This window comes from Myripristis murdjan, chromosome 15 (genome assembly GCF_902150065.1).
Source record: "Myripristis murdjan chromosome 15, fMyrMur1.1, whole genome shotgun sequence".
In the NCBI taxonomy this organism is placed as follows: domain Eukaryota; kingdom Metazoa; phylum Chordata; class Actinopteri; order Holocentriformes; family Holocentridae; genus Myripristis; species Myripristis murdjan.
In genome coordinates this window covers 11880005-11901412 of record NC_043994.1, presented here as the reverse complement: position 1 = coordinate 11901412, position 21408 = coordinate 11880005, and the positions used below count along the sequence as shown (strand labels likewise).

The 21408-nt window shown below is 42.0% G+C and overlaps 1 protein-coding gene across 1 annotated transcript in view; it reads left to right on the top strand.

Annotated features, from left to right (window-relative positions):
- Nucleotides 1-19054, top strand: part of camkmt (calmodulin-lysine N-methyltransferase) — a 120585-nt gene extending 101531 nt beyond the window's left edge. The window contains exons 9-11 of the mRNA XM_030071062.1: nt 6341-6404; nt 8774-8905; nt 15939-19054. Coding sequence (XP_029926922.1) covers nt 6341-6404; nt 8774-8905; nt 15939-16037 — 295 coding nt within the window. The 3' untranslated portion in view covers nt 16038-19054. The remainder of the gene's footprint in view (nt 1-6340; nt 6405-8773; nt 8906-15938) is intronic.
- Nucleotides 19055-21408: the final 2354 nt, after the last annotated feature.

The window sequence follows — 21408 nt, the reverse complement described above, 5'->3', positions numbered from 1 at the left end:
TTATTGTAATGTCACGGTCATTACAGGTAATAGTCAGGTACAGCACCCGGAGAGAAAAAGGGAGCAGACGGCTAATAGAGGATATTTTACAGTGGACAACTGTATAAGCACATGTATGATAGATAGAAGCAGAGAGAGAGAGGGAGCCGAGTAAATTTGTGTGTGTGTGTGTGTGTGTGTGTGTGTGTGTGTGTGTGTGTGTGTGCGCGTGTCTGTTTTAGACATTGCAGGTTCTTCAGATTTCCCATTTCTCTCCGCACAGACACATGCATTAGCCATAACTGTACGTGTCTGTGTGTGTGTGTGTGTGTGTGTGTGTGTGTGTGTGTGTGTTTGTGTGTGTGCATGCCTCAAGATGTCTCTCTGTGCAGTTTCATCTGGGGATCATCTTTTCCATGCGCCAGCGATTGTGTGATAATTGCGACGGTGGTGGTTGGAGAGTGATGGCTGACCGATTAATGGGCGCGTCATTGTGATGATCACCTGCGAAAAGGTCAACAACGCGCCTTCCACTCCGATTAATTATAGGCCCTACCGATGACAATGGAGCTACCGCTGAGAGGAGAGGAGAGGAGAGGAGAGGAGGGGAGGGGAGTAGCAGGAGGAGAGGAGACGAATGGATGGGAGCCAGGAGAGGAGAGGAGAGATTAGGAAAGGATAGAGAGAGGAGTGCAGTGCAGAGTAGTGGCCAGAGGAGGAAATGAACAGAGGTGGTGAAACGAGAGGAGTGGATGGGAGAGGATGAGCAGAAGAAGAGAGGAGAGGAGTGGAGAGGAGAGAAGATTGGTATGAAACAAGGGCAGCGACGGGGGCAGAGGTTGAGTTGTTTAGCAGCTTAACTTTGCGGTGACATTGTGTACCGGCGGCCGATCACGTGTCACATCGCCAGCCACCCTGCCTATCATTAACAACACCAACTGGCAGCGCGGCTCACAGTCAGTTTTGCAGTGAGTGGGTGATATTAATTCTCACTGTCTGAACACACCATTGTTCTCGTTGCTCTGCCAGGTTGCCAGCTCAGCCGGCCCTGGTAAAGAGATCTGTGGGCACATTTTCCTCTTGGTGGAGCGAACAGAAAGAAGGAGAGGAGTTTGGAGATGACGATGGTTTAGGAAGGTGGAAGCAGGAAACAGAGGAGGAATGGACAAAAGCAGTATAGGCAAAGAAAATACAAGATGCAATTGCTTTTTTTTTTTTTTTTGTAACATCAATATTCCAACCACTAGATGAACAGCGGAGTGGAGTGTGTAGCAGTGCTGTCTGCTTCCTTGTGTCTGCGTGTGTACATACAGTATGTTTATGTGCACAAGCAAGCATCAATGCATGACAGTGTCTGTGTGTGACTTGCATCTGTGTGTGTGTGTGTGTGAGAGAGAGAGAGAGAGAGAGAGCGAGAGAGAGAGAAAGAGAGCAGGGATTCCTGCAGTGGGCATGTGGGTGGCAGAGAATCCTTGGCTGGGCCATTGGCACGTCTGCTTTCTCCATAAGCTGTCCATGTGTGGGCACTGAGATAAAGCCCTGTTATTGTGTGTGTGTATGTGTGTGTGTGTGTGTGTGTGTGTGTGTGTGTGTCAGTTGCGTCTTCTGTGGATTCACACATGCACTTCTCATGCAAACACCCCCTCAGAGCCTGAAGCACTGAATTCTGTGGGATTTGTGTATGTCCAGTCTGCAATGAAAGATGGCTGAGGAGTGTGTGGTTGCACTGGTGTAATTATGTGTGTGTGCATTTTTGCGTGTGCTGTGTGTGTGTGTGCACGTGTGCTTGCTCAGTGTGTGTGCATTAGCATGAACACAAATGCACTCTTGCTGGACACTGAGTGTGCCTGTAATGTGCATTTGTGCATTCGTATGCAACTGTGTGTATGTATGTGTGTGTGTGTGTGTGTGTGTGTGTGTGTTTTAGTGTACTCACATTACATAGTTGTTTTTCCATTTTTAGAAAGGTCCTCTCACTCTGCTAAATTTCCGCCCTGTACTATTGGTGAATTAATGACATGAAATGAACTGATTGCACCACACATTCACACCACATATCATCTTATGCACAACACAAACCTGTGTGTGTGTGTGTGTGTGTGTCTTTTTTTCCCCCTTTATTTAGCCAGTGTAGGTTTGCTGAGCATGGATTTTTTCAACAACGCCCCGCTTTACTTACACAGTTCCTTACCTTCACACACCTGCCCTGCCCTGCCCACTAACAGCTGGAGGGTCAAGTGTCTGTAGCCCTGGGTATTAAAGGAGCTGAGAGTGTCATTCACTGCTGGTCTGGGGGATCAAACCAGCAACCTTCCAGTCACAAGCTCACTGCTCTTCCTTGCAGACCACGCACCCCCTGAGTGTTATCCTTCCCTCACTCTTGACGTTGTTTTTTTCCTTCTCTCACACAACCTTATAAGATATTTAGGGCTGGGACGACCCGCTATTTTGAAAAATCGATACATTGGGACAAAACTGTCGGTAATTAGAAATATTTTTGCTGTTTTTTGCAATACTGTCATTGTGTCAAATGATCAACTGCGATCAGCTCTGAAGACGTTTTTATTTTTGCCATTGTCTCAAAGACAGATGAATCTCCTTGATCTTACAAGGAGGTTCATCTGGAAGTTCAACAAGTGAATTCTTCAGCGGCTGTCTCTCAACCCGTCCACTACATCGTCCAAAGTCTTGACGAGTGACTTCATTAGCTTGGTGTCATGTTGTTGTTTGTTGCCAAGCAAAGTAACATTAATAGGCACTTGTTGCTGCATGGGGTTATTGTCAGAGGCTCCCTCTTCTCAGCTGATCAGCCGCTTGATGGGTTTACTTGAAGATGATTGTTTCTTTTACAGTAACGTTCGTGGCAAGTGACGTTTTTTGTACTGTCGTGCTTTTCGAAATGTGCAGCCACTTGTGGCATTTCTAAAGTGCCCAACTCCAACATTTTTTAATTTTTTTTTTTTTTTGACAGGCTGTTTGGTGCTGAGGCTCACTCACTTCCAAACAAGAAAAGAAAACAAAACCAATTAACGTTCAGTTATTCATCCATACAATATTACAATATAACAATAATAATTATAAAACAATGTGTTTTACTTATTACTAATCCACCAGTTACTGATTTGTTGATATTTATCAATAAATCAAATGTGTTAATTAACTACATCTGATTGCATCTCTCTCTCTCTTCTCTTTCTGTCTCTCTGTCTCTCTCCTCTCTCTCTCTCACTCTCTCTCTCTCTCTCTCTCTCTCTCTCTCTCTCTCTCTCACACACACACACACACACACACACACACACACACACAAGCCACTCATGTGTCCTGGTATACTCCCTAATAGGATGAAAGACTGAAACCAGTGTCAAGGCTGTGTACAAGTGGTCTAAGTTTCTTTTCTCTAATGAGGATGAAATTCCTGGAAGGGGACTGCAGTAGGACTGCACAAAGGAATGTGGAGAATGTCAGTCTTATTTTATTTATTGGTTTACTATTTATTGTGTAGGCTGCCACTTGAGAACCAATTTTGATTTACATGGACAGCCAGGCAACAGGAAATTGACTTGTAGAGGAGAAAATACAGGGAATAAAAATGGCCATTTTTTTTTCCCAAAAATACCAAGTGTGTCTTTCTGAATTTCCCGGAAATATGTATAAAATGACTCAGAAGACATCTAGATTTTTTTTTTTTATTTGATGTAAAACAACGATATCTTGGGTTTCAATATTTAACTCAGTGTAAGTGTGATTTAGCCTCAGTGAAGAGTTGCAGCCAGCAGATACAGAATATATATGTAATAGTATCATTTAATACGGAAAATACTTTAATGCTACTTAAGAGAAAAATTAAGGTAAAATTTCAAGAGATTACCTGCCACTTTTGAGCAGCCTGGCCTGTGCTAATATAATATAATGTAATATGTTGTAATATAAATAATGTAATAAACATTATTAGTGTCCTAGTAATTATTATGACATAACCTTGCACCCCCAACCCTAAAGTTTCCCCTCATGGACCCTTAAGTCATCATGATGTCATGTGTTTCCACAGTCTCACCCTGCACAACTCTGACAACATCCTGTACGCTCATGTATGTGTAACAGTGGACAGATTTAGCAGTGACCCTCTCATACACACACCGAGGTCACACACTCTGACCACCAATCAGTTTGAGCGTCTGGAGTGAGGGAGTGGGAGGGGTCAGTGCAACACAATGGGCCTCTGGCCGTCTGGGAGCCATGGACTCGGAGGAAGACGAGGCATCAGAGGTTAAAATCAAGGGAATAAATGTTATCTCTGCATTTTAAACCAGTTAGAAAAGTCAAAAAAGTTAACACCCAAATCTTGGATGTCATCACAACAACCTGCATCATTTACATCCACAAATAGATGGAGAAGTTGGTTTGTTGACCCATTGCTGTTGTTGTTATTCTGAAGTAGAATTATGAAAACTTGTCTGAGATCTGAAATCTGTTTTCTTGTTGCTATATGTCATATGTCGACCATTTTATATAGGTGGACATTTTGCATATCTTTATAATTATACTGTGTGGGCTTAAAAGTAAAAGTACATTCTTAAAAGTACATTCACTGCCTGCTCTCTCACCTATGGGTATTTTGTCCTGAAGTATTACATGTGCCACACATGGCTTTTTGTGTAGTAGCTGCAGAAAAATTGTCATTAATAACCAAATAACAATAATGAGCATAAATCAATAAGATAAGATGGAGACTGCCTCCCCTTGTCCTATCGGTGACTTGCTGTCCTTCTGTTGCCCCCTGGGTGTGTGTGTGTGTGTTTTCCAACTGTCACCTCCACCCAACTAGGTCACTTCCTTCTTTTCCTTAACACTCACTTTTCCTGTGAACTGATATCTGTAGCAAAATAAACAGCACACAAGCCTCTCACCTTTCAAGTCAAATAAACTCCACACCTGTGTCTAACCTTAGAAGAATAATAAACCTCACACATACATGCGTACATCCTGAGTTGAGTAAGAGTTGGTCATCCTTACATAGGCCTCATTTAAGTCTTTTTTTTATAGTTTTGTCCACTAAACAAACAGACAAGAGACCGGCTCTGAGTTAATTACGAGAGACTCTTCTTCCTCCCTCTGGAACGAGGAGATTTTCATGTGTAAGGTCAGAGGCTGAGGTTGGAAAGTTGTGTCCAGATTGTCGCTCCGTTGGCCAGTTGGACGGATGTGTCACATGTGAGAGATTATATCAAATCTGCACTGTATTGTTGCATTTTAGTCAAATTACTCCCCTCTCATCTGTGATAATAGGTACACACACATGTGCATGCACACACATCCGCTATTTACAAAAATAATGGATTTTGATAATGGCCATTTTGGACATAGAGACAGACAGGCGTTATTTTGTTCAGAAAGACTGGAGTTGATTTGGGTTGTGTGCCTATATCTGTGTATCTGCGTACGTGTATACTATACAGCATATATATGTACACATTTCAGCTCAAGAAATTACTTGACACACAGACACACACACTGCCCATGTAGTCATACAAAACACACATTTACCCTGTACCCAAGGTCTCCATTATAATCTGATAGTCACCTATCAATCACATAAATTATGACTTCTGTACTCATTATCATAGAAGTACAAAAGCTCAATGAGCTTTCGTGTACAATAAATCACACTTCATTGTTTGGATATGGTGCCTATCATTACATTATGTGTGTGTAAAAACATATTTACATACACAAATTTCTGAATTCACATGCACACACACACACACACACACACACACACACATATTACAGGTGTTGGTAAACACTGGTATTGAGGGTTAGAATGGCCCCGGTTAATTTTATTTATTTATTTATTTAGCTTTAATTAAGCATTCTTTTGGTGTATTTTGTTTTCATTTTTGTTTTTGTTCTTCCAACTTCAAGGCATATGCACCAGGTATTAATTCCAAAAACTGAGGTGCTTTTGTGTCACTTTGAAATGTCTAAGTATAGGTGTGTGCATTATTTGTGTGTGAGTGTGTGTGTGTGTGTGTGTGTGTGTGTGTGTGTGTGTGTGTGTGTACCATGGCTGATGGTATCTGTGCATATTTTGGACTCTTTGATGTTCTGCATTCCTCTCAGAGCCTTTGAAAACAGGCAGAGGTGAATACACATGGAAACTCAGACGTACAAAAAAAGAGGAGAGCATCTTACTCATGCAAATTGTTTTTCCCTCTTCCTGTTGGTGGATTTATTTGTAAACAAAAGAAAATAAATAGCCTGCTGCTTTATCTAGCGCTGCTATCATAGGAATGCATTCTAACCAGAGTCTCCCTCTCTCTTACTCTCTCTCTCTCTCTCTCCCTCTCTCCCTCTCTTTCAGTTTGTTTCTCGACCAGTACAGAGCCAGCCTGGTTGATGCTCTAAGGAGATTACTGCGACCCAATGTAAGTGTGTGTGTGTGTGTGTGCGTGTGTGTGTGCCGTGTGTGTGCATGCATTCGCCTCTGTGCGTCTACTGTATGTGTCTCTGCTTATCCCCACCCCCCTCTTCGCTATCATAATTAGGCCTTGCCCAAAACCCTATACACATTAATGGTCTGACAGGATTAATATCATGTAATGCTTTAATGCTTATTATGAGCAACTTGAATGCATTGCTCTGATCTCTCTCTCTCTCTCTCCTGCCTTCCCTTAATCATAAAGCCGAGGCAACTTCTCCCTTTTGGCCCCGCGATAAGACCCCACGCTGCGACAGCCAAAGCAAATGGGGGAAAAAAGCAAAAGGCTGGAAGAGATAGGGTTGAGATTTCTATTTATCTGAAGGGAAAAAGGGGGGGTGGGTTTAAGTACAGAGGCCAGACTGTTATATGAAATGTCTTCATATGAAAAAGAGGAGAGTGAAAAGGGCGCTGGAGGGAGGGAGATAGGGAGAAGAAGGGGGAGGAGAGGATGGAGAAAGGGAGGAAAAGGGGAGAAAGAGATGGAAAATGACGGGGACGATGGAAGTTGGGGATGAGGAAAGAATGGATGGGGGGAATGTAAGAAAGAGAGGAGAGAACTGGGGACAAGCAATACGTGGATGACACAGAGAGAGAGAGAGAGAGAGAGAGAGAGAGAGAGAGAGAGAGATGGAGGGGGCAATGAAGAGAGGAGAGATGCTGAAAAGACCTCTCTATCCCTCTAACACAGCAACATGCATCTTGTTTCAAATATTCTCACACACACGTCGCACCATGAGAAACATATCAGTTATTGTGTGGCAGTGTGTTGAAGTCAAGCCATTAAGATCACATTTCTCACATTTACTCCGCTGTGAACGGCAGAAGTAACTAACCATAATTTCAAACAACAAATGAATGGTTACTAAAAGTGCAGCTGCGTTGCGGTTGTCGCCACCAGTGACACACGGTTTTAAGTTTGTGCTCTGCGTCAGCTGACACAGAGTAGCCAGAACAAGTGCCTTGGTTCCAGCTGAATCCAGTTGAATGACAGACATGACATCTGCCCATTGTTGTACATCTGGATGCTAAGTCTCTTTTCCTGTCTCTCTCTCTCTCTCTCTTTAATCCAGCGCAGATAATTCTGGGGCTAATATGATTTGAGTGTCGGCCATCAGACTGTCGCTGCCACAACAAGCTTTACCAAATATTTAATAATTTGCTAAGCTGATTAAACAATTAACAAAGCAATTAATTCCCCCACCTAATGGCACTAATTTGTTGTTTCTGACAAAGGTGGTCCATCCGGTGGGCTGGATCCCCTTAATCAGCTGATTAGTGCTCAGAGGAATTTATTCTATTTGTTTTGTGTTGTTTTAGAGAGAGGGGTTTGCAGAAAACCACAACTGGAGATACAGATGAAAAAACAGCTGTCCGAAGGGGATGATCCTGCTGTTTTTTCTACCTTTTTGCTCAATTTGCTAGTGGTTTATGCGTGTGTGTGTGTGTGTGTGTGTATGTGTGTGTGTGTGTGCATCCCTCTTGCCTCCATTTAATTAAAACAATAATAACATGATCAAAATATGAAATAAAACTGAAAGCCGAAGGATTTCAAAGAAACTTTGAACCTGTTGGTAATCCTCTTAGTATGGGCGGGCCGCCTGTGATGCACATGCACCAACACACATGCATGCACCCACACCCACATATACATGTCACATACACACACACAAACAGACACAAAGACAGTCACACATACACACACACTTCATCTCTCTCAAACACACGCACATATCTTACAAATACACGGTGGAGTGTATGTGTCTTTCCAGTGCTGATTGGATTAGGAGAGCTTTAATCTTTTTGTTTATTATCTAATATAATACCTGGTATAAATCAGAGACATACAGCTGCCCACTCACTCTATATGTCTCCTCATGTGCATGCCAGTGTTTGTGTTTGTGTACTTGTAAAGTTAGACAACAGAGACGGCTAGCTGTAAGAAATGACATATATACAGTACTCACACCAAGGGCTGGGCGATATTTCACTACATTGACATTGTGACGAAAGATCAATTGGGATTTTGGATATCATAATATCTTGATATGGCATTAGTGTTGTCCTTTCCTGGTTTTAAATGTTGCATTACACTAAAGGGAGGCAAATTTCTGTCATTTGCCTCTACCTGCCTGGCTATCATATCCACATTACTAACAATTGTTAATCAAAAATCTATTGTGTGTTAAGTGTCTTACGAAAGCACCCATACAGTATTGTTGCAATATCGGTATTGAGGTAATTGGTCTTCATAACCTGCATTCCCTACCTAACAGCTAATAGTCATCATATCATGACTTTCCCCCCACCATCCAGGGCATGGCGTTGGTGTTTGCCCCTCTGCGAGGGGAGACCCTGGGCTTGTTCTGCCAGCTCGCCCAGCAGGCTGGCCTCTGTGTCCATCAGCACCAGCAGTATGACACTCAGGTCTGGGACGTGCACTTAAAGGTAAGAATTATGTCCCATGTCCAAGAATGAGACACACACTTATGAGTATGAGCTTCCATCCAAAACATTGTGCACCTAGTTAAAGTCCCTCTCCAGCCATTTCTTAAGCCCGGAAAAAAATCTCATCAATATTACATGTTTTTTTTCCTATGAAAAAACATCCCTTACTGCCTTAAAACAGCTTAAGTGTATCTCTAAACCTTGCCCTCATTACAAATGTGCTGATCTTTGAATATGCAAATAATCCCCACTCACCCCCTGCATGCTAGCACACTGGCTCATAACTAGTGTTGTGTGTTCACAGAATGCAGAAATCTCATCCCACGACAGTCATGAATTTTGTGCCATATTGTATAATCTAACCATGAAAAAATACTTTCAGTGAGTCTCTTTGTTACACTAATATTGTTTATGTTGGTCTTGTTGATTTTTTGAAAATAAAACACTCAAGTGACCAGCTGAGCTGGTGCTAATGATATGCAAAACAACACACTGTCAATAGACGGGATTGGCTGACGGATTTGTGATCTACCAAATATAGCTGGCCCGGGGTACATGCACGGACTCCACCTTCAGTAGTGGAATCTGAAAACATCTCTCAAGTATAGTCAAGGTCAGACATTACAAGGAACATAAACCAAAGAAAAACACATTATTGAGTGGAGGGGGGCTTTAAAAACAGGACACCAGAAATTTATCACTTATTGTCTGCATGGGAAAAGCAATTACAACATCAAACTGGTGCTATTTTGTAAGCAAAACTGTTTGGACAGCCCATAATATCATTTATTATTTGTTCTTTACTTTGATGCAATGATTTCAGAGTAGGTGCCAAAACAGACATCCACCATTTGATAGTGTGATTATTCTAAGGCTGTTCATACTGACTGCTGAAATTAAAGTAAGCTCTCTAGTGACATCATGACTTGTCTGAAAGTCTTAATTTGCACAATAGTACTAATTTAGATGATACATTCATTCCCTGTGGTTTCTGTTTTTAATGTAAGGGGCTGGCAGTTTGAAAAAGGCAAAATAATATAGACATAGCCCTAAATCTTTCTTCTCAGTAAATGGAATGCCTTGTCCTTTACAGACATCTAAAATAATAAACTTGAGCTTCAAGAGGGTGCTGACATGATCAGCTTTTGCTAGATTTACATCTTCCAGACAATTGTGGGCATAACTTTCCATAGGAAGACATTACATTAGCTTGTCCTGTAGGATTTCAGTATTTCATGGAGCAAACATACACTTTTTTATTTAACCAAACTACCAGTTCCCAAACTTTTCTAAGGGTCTGTTGAGGACTAATGGCAGATGAAAATTTAAATTGGAAGTTGTTCCTTAAAAGTATGCCACAGTGTCTGAATGGGGCTGGTATGAAGGCTGAAAGAAAGCGGGTGGGATAACAACTTTAATAACAGTCTGTAGTGTGTTCTACTTTTGAAGCAGCAGTCATTTTATGTCAGAGTCAGACTGGATGTGTCATAGCAGATATGAACGGCTATGACGCACAGTAAGATGGAGAAAGTGAAGAAAGAATGACAAAGTGTCAAGATGGAAAAAGAGAAAGCACTTAAGCAAGCACTGTAAAAAAAAAAAAAAAGTAGTGTCTATCTGTTAATTTTGTTACATCACTGATTTTCAAACTGGTGGGTCCTAGCATAGGACATGGGAAGGCCGCATCAGTGCATTAATTTCTTAATAACAAAGCATGGACATTTTTAAATCATGCAGTGTAGACACAATTTCTACACCCACTAAGCCCCTAAAACACCACCGACCACAATGCCTTGTGTCAGCACTGATGACTGGAGAGTAGCATCCCGCTCAGCTGTCTGACAACATGGACAAATTTTTAAAAGAGCAAAGAGCAGCCGATGCGCTGTCTAAAAGCAATAATAATCACCCTCCATAAAGAAAAAAACATCAGAGAGACCAAATATAGAACTGACTGTAACAATGGATATAAGTGATTTGATAGCTTAATTTTAATTTAGTGCTGGGTCTCGAGACATACAGTACATTTACATCCTATTTTGAACAAGTATCACTGCATTGCATCTCTCTCTCTCTCTCTCTCTCTCTCTCTCTCTCTCTCTCTCTCTCTCACTCTCATCTCAACTCTGAGCTCTTTCAAACTACATTAAAGTTTAGCAGAATCTTGGTTGACCCAAGGTAGAAAAAACAAAAAAGGGGGACTTAAAGAAAGGAGAAGGAAGGACAGAAGAAGAACAAATAAAACAAATAATTCACCACCACAGTTGTTTAGGAAAATTGCCACTCAGCCCCGTTTCAGCAGTGAGAGCTGCTCGACAGCAGTGTGTCAACGATGTGAACAGTGAAATCCAGGCTGATGTGTGACAAAAATCTCTTTGAAATCATGCCTGTATGCCTTGTTGGCATGCAACAGCACTGTCACAGTTGGGCTCACTGCTGAAACACACACATGTGCCATTTTGCAACGCACACACAATGTTACACACGCACACGCATACACACACACACACACATTGGGGTCAGGTAGTGTGTATGGATATGAGGGCAGGCTGAAGTGGCCTCCACATATCTGAAGGTGATTAAGTCCCCTCTGCTTATCTTCTGATGAACACTCTGCCCCTCTCCCCCTCCTGTGTGTGTGTGTGTGTGTGTGTGTGTGTGTGTGTGTGTGTGTGTGTGTGAGACTGACCGTTTTGCAAACTGGGATAGAAATACACACACACTTGGGCGCACATGGCTAAGACAGAGGCTATATCACAATCCCACACAGACCAGACATCACACAGACAGCATATTGGCCAAACATAACACACAAATGCACACACACACACACACTCACCATATGATGATATCACAGCGAAACATACACCACCACCATGTGGACACACACACACACACACACACGTCCAAATGAGCAGCTGCTACTAATTTGCACTACAGATTAGCTTTCTTCTGCTATATTTACTTTCAATGGATGGACCAGAGCTCAACACAAAATGCATATCAAAACCTACAGTGGAACACACACTATGGATTTGCTTTCATTGTGGCTTAAAAACAATCAAAGGTTTTGAACCAAAAGGCTATATATACATTTTAGGTGTGTGTGTAGGTGCGGGTTGGGGTGGGGAATGTTGCCTGGACAACAGAGAAATCCAGTTACAAAATGTTACTAGGGTGTGAGCAAGGGCCCTCTCAGTGTTTACCAAAGTTAGTTTCACCTTCATGGCAGCAATCATCATCATGTTAAGAGCTTTTGGTGTAGCTTTTTCAGTTGACTGCTATCTCATTTTGGAGCAAAGGTCGTAAATAAGACGGGACTGAAATACTCTTCGACCAGGGGAAAGAGGGAGTTTTAGACATAGTTTACTTTATTTGACAATAAAAACAAGATTATACCTCAAGTTGTTTGACACAATAAAGTTATGGATTTGTTTCCAATGTTATTCTTGACATAAACACAGCAAAGATTACTCATAGTGCCTTTAAAGGTGTACTATGCAAAATTACTACGGGGTCAACTGAAGTGCAAGCTGTTTGGACTCAACTGACAAAAAATGTGGAATAAGGAAAAAATTTGATGGCTGAGGCTACATGGTTTTCCTCATCGATCTTGTGGATAAATTTAATGCTTTTTACAATAAGCATTAAATTTAGATGCCCCCCCCACCCCCACTCTCCACTTCAGTTGACCCTCAGTTATGAATAATGAACCTTTAAACAGGCAGCATCTAAAAATACATGCACAGCAATACCCAATATAAAAACTTTACATAATAATCAGCATATGAAACATAAAATCAGAATTAAAGTGATTTGTCTTCCCATTGATTTGATTTGCATTATTTACTATGGGTGTGTTGGACCCCTAGAAATTATGAATTGACTGCATACACCAGTAACCAGTTCTTGATACAGTCTGTAACAGTCTTTTGTGCTTTTTCCAATCAAACCACTGAATGGGGCAGGAAATAATTCAAGATCTAATATCTCAGACACTTAGAGAGAAGAGGGAGGGATTCGAGTTGAGCTGTAGGCCGTTGCACTCTGTAGCTCAAAAGGAGAGATATGGGTGTTAATTTTTGCGGCTTGTGTGTGTGTGTGAGAGAGAGAAATAGAGAAAGAAAAAGAGCAGGGAGTGTTTTTAGCAATTCTTTACAAACCATCTCTAAGACCCATAGGTCTGCACTCTGCAGTTTTCCAAACATACACACACTCTCCCTGTCTCTCGCACACACACACACCCACACTCAAGGGACTGACGATGGCAGGCGGGCAGGATGAACAGCGGTGGTGTGTAAGCACAGTGTGTGTTTGTGTATGTATGTGTGTGTGATGCGTGCGCTGGGACTGGCAGACAGGGCTAGTGCGTTATCCTCTTATCCCCACTGTTGTGGAATAGAGAGGCAAGCAGCTGGAGGGACTGCAAGCAGCCTGATAATGCCAGCGCTATTTTCTAACCCACCGTCTTAATCTTGTTACTCAAATGGTTGTGAAGAGAGAGTCATGAATTTTAATTTCTCTCAAACGCACACACACACACACACACACAAGAGGCACGCACGTTTGTACACTCCCCCTCTTTCGCACATGCATAAATAGTAACCCCACTGTGTCCGTGCACTCACACACACTCTCGCCTGCCTCTGTCTACCTCTCTCGCTCTCACTTTCTCTCTCTCTCTCGCCCTCTCAGCTGCCTGGGTACCCCACCCGTCCCTCCTCAGCATATCTTTCTTCAGCCTTCTCTTCTCTTCTCTCTCCCTCTTCCTCCTCCTCCCTCCTTCTCCCCTCTATCTCTCCATTCTCTACATCACGACCCACTTCTCTATTTATTCAAGCCTGTCCCTCTATCCCATCCTCTACTCATCTCTCCATCCACCCAATCCCTCGTTCTCTGTTTCCTAATCCTGCGGAGAGAGACCCCAGACATCCGGTTCATCCACCCCTCCACCCCCCTCCCCACACTCCCATCCTCTCATTCTCCCTTGTTCGCTTTCTCTGCAACCTGCACAAGGAAGGCAGGAATAAATGATGGAGAGTTAGGGAGACACAGAGAGAAAGTGAGAGAGATGAAAGAGAGAGAGGGAGAGAGAGAAGCCAGGGCAAAAGTGGCAATGAAATAAATGACTTGCATCTTGGCAGTAGCGCGATTTAAAAAAAAAAAAAAATAGAAGAAGAAGAAGGGTGGGGGTGGGGGGGCAGAGCCGATTTAGCCAGCCACCCATGAAGCTGATTAGGCAGCCTGCGATCAGGAGGAACAGCTTTGCTTGTTAAACTTTTCACCTCCGTGAGCTCTCAGCCCTCGCCACGTTATGCCCTCCCTCTCGCTCCCCCTTTTCTCCCTCACTTGCTCTATCCTTCCCTCCCTTGATTCGTCCGTCCATCCGTCCATCCATCGCTCCCTCACTCCTTCTGCCTGGTACAATTTGAATGTGAATGCTGGCCCTGGTCCCCATAGAGGGCTTAGCACAGGGGGCAGGCAGCTGCCCCTCCACGCCCAGCTACCCCCTGGGCTGCTCACTCTCCCTCTCTCTCTTTCCATCTCTCTCTCTCTCTTCTTGGGGGTCACAGGTTCAACCACCGGCCGGTGCCTGAAGGGGTGGCCAGAGAGAGATAACGCACATGAAGGGCACTGGGGAACGAAAGGGAGGGAGGGGAAGGAGGAGAGGTGGAAGAGGAGGATAGAGGAGAGAGTGGGGAGGGAAGACGCATTCGGTCCTGTCATGTCCAAAAAAAAAAGGGAGGATAAATTGGAAAGAGGCAAAGAGGAGGAGAGGAAATATTTCTCTTTTTCAGGACAGCCAATGGGAAAGGGAGTGATGATGATGAAGGTGGATGTGGGGGGAAGGTGGGGTAAAGGGAGTGACTTAGGGGGTGTTAAGGTTCCTTTGTGCTTTATTTGGATGTTGCAGGTAGGTCTGAAGTCCTGCTAGTAATCTGCAGTGTCAGTCACCAAGAATTCAAGAATTCAAGACACACACACAAACATACATACATACGTACAGTCACACACTTTCTCACATGGACGAACCTACTAAACTCACTTTCATAAGTCTGTGATCATTTGGCCAGACACAGAGGGAGCTGATTAGCAGGCACATGCCCAAACTGCCAAGTCTGCTTAAGAGGGCACTGAACGGGCACCACATGGGCACCCCATGAAGCTGTATGAGTGTGTGTGTGTGTGTGTGTGTGTGTGTGTGTGTGCGTGTGTGTGTGTGTGTGCGTGTGTGTGTGTGTAATCTTGATGCAGCTTAGTTGTTTTTTTTTTTTAAAAAAAACATGAATGGACTTGAAATTTGACGTTTGTTAGTATCTGTGATTTTTTTTTAATTTTTTTTAATTTATTTTTTATTTTTGTGCCAAGTAGTTTATGGTAATGGCACAACTTGTTACAGCACTACTGGCTTTTAGCTCACAGTGAATTCCAACCAAATTTCAGCTTTGTGACTGAACCACACAAGCCACATGACCAACAAGAAACTAATGACTTGTGGAGGGAGAGGATAAAAACTACTTTCTGATGGTTAAGATTTCTGCTGTGGTAATTTCTCATACACACCAGTTTTTCAGCCTTTGTGTATATTTGAGTTACAGTATGTTTTTTTTCTGTCTTTGGTAGAACTTTTTTTTTCTAAACTTTGTAGCATATGCATATAGGAGTGGGTGAGCAGTCAATCTTAAACATTAGCTGCTTTCAACATCATTCAGTTTTTACTCCCAACTCTCAATATTTTATCCAAAACTTCCAATAATTACAAACAGACAAAACTGCATGACACGCATGACACTGGATACATAATTAGGTTAAATATTAGCTTATGTAATTTGCCATGTTGGAGGTCTGATTTTCTTGACAAGGCTTTCAAAACAAAAGTGGGCCCACAGACAAGAAAATATCAGACGTTCAAGAACTCTGATAGAAAATATTCTGCCAAACTCAAATATCATTTTAAAGTCTTTGTGCATTTCTTCTGTTCTGTTTTATTAATGCCTTTCATTTAATGCCTCTCATCTTATGTGCATTTCAGATGCAGAGCGAGGGGAAGGAAGCGTACGATGAGAATATCCACTACCCTCTCCTCCTCACTCTGACCAGTGGACCTCAGCCTGCCAGCCACACTCAGTAAACCCAAACAAGTGCGCCCTCGGCTCTTCACAACACCACTCCAGATGCCCTCAGACAGTGAAGGTTCATGCAATTGAACAAGTGTCAACAAGTTGATCCACAAGCGATCTGAGTGAGAATAGAAAGCAGTAGAGTCTTGTTCATTCAGTTAAATTGGTGCAGAGAGCAAATCAGTCGATAATGTGCAAATATATATATTTTTTTGATGCTATTTCTACTTTGTTACCAGCTTCTGAAAGCATTTAGTCTCATATCATGCAAAGCAGTTTTGAATGTTTGAGCCTGCATGGTGTGGAGGTAAACTAACTTTTAGTGAGATATAACCAGTGAGAATAAACCAGATTCTACTGTATCTGAAGGCCAAGAAAAGAGAGGAAGCGGTACTCTAATCTGGTATTGATAATTTTTCCCATACCAAACAGCCTATTTTCAATCTGTCTTGAAGGGTACAACTCTCAAAACTATTAGTCAGTCAAGTCGGCCCTGTAATCAGTTGGTCAGTCATTCTAGTAGCTTGTCAGGGACATCCAACAGTTACTTAAGCACTCTAATCATTCATCACTTTAGGCTATGTCCTCACTAAGCCGGATAGATTTGAAAACATTGTTTTGGTGTGCCATCCACACTAGATCACAATAGCATTTTCAGACCATTTTTCAAAGCCTCGCCATCCACATTAAAACACCTCAAAAATGCTTAAAGTCCCCTGTCAAGCATGCACAGGCCTACATGTATGTCCTGCACATGCTCAGTACCAGACTACAGCCTAGATCTCATGACAGTCCAATGAAAGAGTTTTCAGAAAGCTGTTTTCCCCTTTTACACTCTAACATCAATGCTTTAAAATGTAAACACGTTTAAACACAGCACAGCAACCAAAGGCAGGCAAGGGAAATGGATGGAAGGATGGCTGGAAAAAGATTTTTCAAATGTATGGGATTTAGTGTTGACATAGTCACCCAATCAGCCGTTCACTGACTTAGTGTTAATCAGCCAGACAGGTAACCAGTCAACCATCCAGTCAGTAAATCAGTCAGTCATTCAGTATTATTTATCAGCTAGTCATTCACACCGGCAGTGAATCAGTCAGACAGTATGAAGTGTCTGTTAGCTGGTCAGTCAGTATTAACCCAGTGCCACTGTGTTCTTGGCCCCGCCTTGGAAGCCAACCGTAATTCATTTACCATGACAGGATGTGGAGCAGCTTACAATCTCCTTCTGTGTTTTCCTTTCTTTCTCTTTTCCCCCATTCTTTTCCCCCTTTTATTACCACTAATACTATTCATTTATCCCAGTCAGAGGTCAGTATTAAGAACTTCTTTTGTGCATTACTTAGAACAGTACATTAACATATTAGGAACTGTGTGTGTGACAGAGAGGGGGAGAGACAGACAGTCCAGCAGAGAGGAAGAAAACATGCACACAAGTTGTAATGATAGTATATTATTCAATTATGTGATGGAAAGTGACCCCAATACTGTGCAATAGATAAAATGTGCAGATGGGAACGGAGCAGGATTCCCTGGCTCCTTCACCAACCCATATTGCACTGTTTTTTTTTTTTTTTGCAGTCTATCTGAACATGGTCTTAAATATATAAACTTTGTATATCCATACTTCTTGAAAGCCCAACAACCAAAAAACAGCCTGAAATTCTGCACAGTGAGAAGAATCACTCCTCCTTTTTCAGTACATGATTTTTTTTTTTTTTTTTTTTTTTTTTTTTTTTTAATTATCACCAGAATCAACAGTTTTGCTCAGGAGTGTTTCCATGTTTCCAGCAGATTCCTGTTTCCTGTAGTATTAGAAAAACACCAGTAGTCAGTTGGTTGTCAGTCAGGCCCAAAGCTGTAGGCAGAGACCCATCAGACTTGTGTGGTGTTTCCATATTTCACTGTGATCAACTGTCAGCAGTCAAGAACCTATGCAGTATCTCCCGATGGCTCGCTCTCACATTCCAAAGATGATCATGTTAAAAACAACAATTTCAGAAAACATTACAGTGTACAGTGTGTTACATTGAAAGATAAATTTAACCATCAATATTGTCAGTGCTTTGCAGAACTTATTTTACAAAAACTGACAGTTCATGTATTACAAAATGTTAGGAGTGTATTACATTACACTGTATGAACTTTTTATCATCAGTCCCAATGCCTTGTGGAAAGAACAGTTTGCTGTATACCAGTGACATCTGTGGACTAATTTACCAAGCTGAATATACAGCCGTCAACACCATCCTCCACTGCGACTACTGCATGTCCTGTGATTTTGTCACTGTCGACTGTGATATCACCACTGCTTATAGTGATAGTGATGTCATCTCAACGCACTCCAGCATCACCACTGCTTACTGTGATCCTGCGTCACCGCGTGGCTGCTTCTTGTGACATCACCCAGGCGTGCAGCAACATCTTTTCAGTGCGCTCTGGCGCACCCGCAGTTCACTGTGATGTCACATTTTGCACACAGCGATGTTATCACTACTTAGTGCGATGTGACGACTGTGCGCTCTGACTCTACCACTTCTCACTGTGACATCACCCGACTATCCAGAAACCAGTCAGAGTTTGTCCAGGGTGCACCGTGGCTGCCATGTTGCTACCTCCTCTCTGGGAATAAGACCTGTCGACTCCAACTGTGCAATTATGATTTCCTTAACTGATTAGATGGCCAACAGTTGGCATGTAGTCACATGCAGCTTTGAAAAGACCATGCAGCAGGATTTTGAGCTAACAGGGCTACAGCTGAAAGCTACAGTGGGTAAAGTTGTAAAGGAGTAGCCCTGTTCAATTGTGTTTGGGTCAATGTATTGTGGGATGCATCAGCTAGGTTGTTGTCTTGATAATCAGTCAAAATTCTTCAGACATTCATTACTCTCATATGGTGAGTTTCCCTAGTCACGATACCAAATACCTTCCAGTTCACTGTTATCAATAGTTTGAATGTTGTATTTTTCAGTCTAATGGTGGGTGATTTCTGTGAATGAGTATTACTAAATAAATTATCTTGAAGTAATTTGAGAAAATGTGGTTTTTTTTTTTTTTTTTTTTGGTTTTGTTTTGTTTTGTTTTTTTACTTACAGTGGATGAAATCACAGTAGGCCTTCATACAAGCCTATTCCAACTATTTAGTTAGTTCATTTGTTAGTTGTAACAACTATAGCTACACTATTACATCATTATTACTTCCTGTGTTGGGGGTAATGAGTTACATGACATATCAAGATATTATTACCTATCTGAGTAACGGACAAATGTAACGATTTATTGTTTAAAGTGGCATAATATCATTACAGTTATTATTTTAAGTAATGTACATTACTTACAACAGACAACAGTTAACAGACAAGCATTTTCAAAAAGCCCCTGTTAATGAGATACAACCAATACTTCAGTAGTAGTGAGTGGGAGGAAGTGGCACAATTATTCATCCTTAAGATCAGCTGCAGTGAGATTCTTTTCCATTAATTATTTTTTTTTATCACCGTATCCTGTTCATTATGTCGTCTTTTGCAAATTCCCTTCTGCAAAATCCTGTCCTAAGTGATGGTCAGTGCTTATTTTAATTATTGTTGTTGTCTTAATACGCAGCCCTCAAAATAATTTTGACTTATACAACAATATTTTGTTTTGTTTAGTTTACACTCTGAGCCTGTGGGCATTAAACTACTTGAGTCTCGATTATGACACTTAGTTATTAACTCACCTTTGTTAATATTTGCTGTGGTTTTAAATGAGCTTTTGTTTTTAAGAAACTTGTTGGACTCTTAGTGAAAGTAAAACATTAGTGAAAGCAATAGTAAAGTAATAGTTACTATGTACAGAATGTAATATAATGTAATTACACTACTTTTAATGAAGAATAATAAGTTACATAAGATATATATAAAATATAGATATAGTTTAATGATGAATATGTTTTGTCTCTTGAAATGCATATTATGGAGATGTGACTAACAAAACCATGTGGAAAAAATGGCGTTCCATAAGTACACTCAAAAAAAAAAAAAAAAAAAAAAAGCAAAAAAACAAACAAACAAACAAAAACTGTGTTAAATTATCATGGGTGTAATAAAGTTTCATTCAGGCCCAGATCAGCTGTGGCCTGTGTTTCAAACACAATGGCCTCCTGCAGGCTAAGCTGGTGCCAGACAAGGTAACACACACACACACACACACACACACACACACACACACACACACACACACACACAGACATACACATACACATACACACACATATCAGGCCCAGTCAACAGTCTAGCCCTCCACAGGAAGAAAAGAGAGAGGGATAGAGATGGGGAGGGAGGGAAGCAGTACACAGCAGCTAATCCTGCAGGTTCACTCTTCTGTTTATCAGTCAGAAGGAGGGAGGGAGAGTTAGTAGAAAGGGAGGGACCAGTGAGGCCCCCTGATCTGTCTTTTGATATTTTAAAGAGGCCTGTTCTCTCCTCCCCAACACTCTGCTGGAGAGACAGAGAGAGGGAGGGAGTGAGAGAGAGGGAGAGAGAGAATAGGTAGAAAAAAGGAAAGACAGGCAGAGATAAAAAAAAAAATAGGGAAGACAGCAAGATGGGAGCGAAAGGCAGAGAACAAGACATACTGAGTGGCTGAAAAGAAAGAAAGGTGGAGTGAGACAGCTGGAAATGAGGTGAAACTAGATCGAAACAGCGGGGAAAAGCTTCAGCAGAGAGAGAGAACGAGGGGCAGACTGGAGGGATTGGGAGCCAGCGAGATTGACTGGCTGAGTAAGTGATCGAGGAGAGAAAGAGAGAGAGAGAGAGTGAGAGAGAGAGAGAAAGGCAGACAGAGAGAGGGAAAGTGAGAGAAAGAGTGCTCCCGGCTCGACACAAGGGCCCCATTAACTTGACCACTTGCCCTTTGCACACAAAGGCAGGGCCAGCCCATTGCCCCTCCCACCCAATTATCCACGATTAGGCTCAGTGCACTGTGTCAAGATGGAGAGGGAGGGAAAGGAGGAGAGAGAGAGAAAGGCGAGGGAAGGAAGGAGTGGGTTGGGGAGAGAAGGGGACAGTGGGGGAGAGAGAGATATGAAGGAAAGTGAGGCATAGTGAGGGCTGGATATGAAGCAAGAGGAACCATCCTGTTAGTCACCTAAACTGAATATAGACATTTGATTTTGAGCCCTTTGTGTAAATCTGTGTGTTTATGTGCCATTTATTGGCTGGCTGGCCTATATTTGTCAAATCTAGGCAGTAAATAATTGAACTTTTACACTATATGCATATATCCATAAATGTACAAGGAATATAAGGGTGTCATTTCAGCAGAAACAGAGAGAATGGCCTGTTTTCTTCTTCTGACTTTTATTCGCTCTCATCTTTTGAAAGGCCAATGGGACAGCTGGCA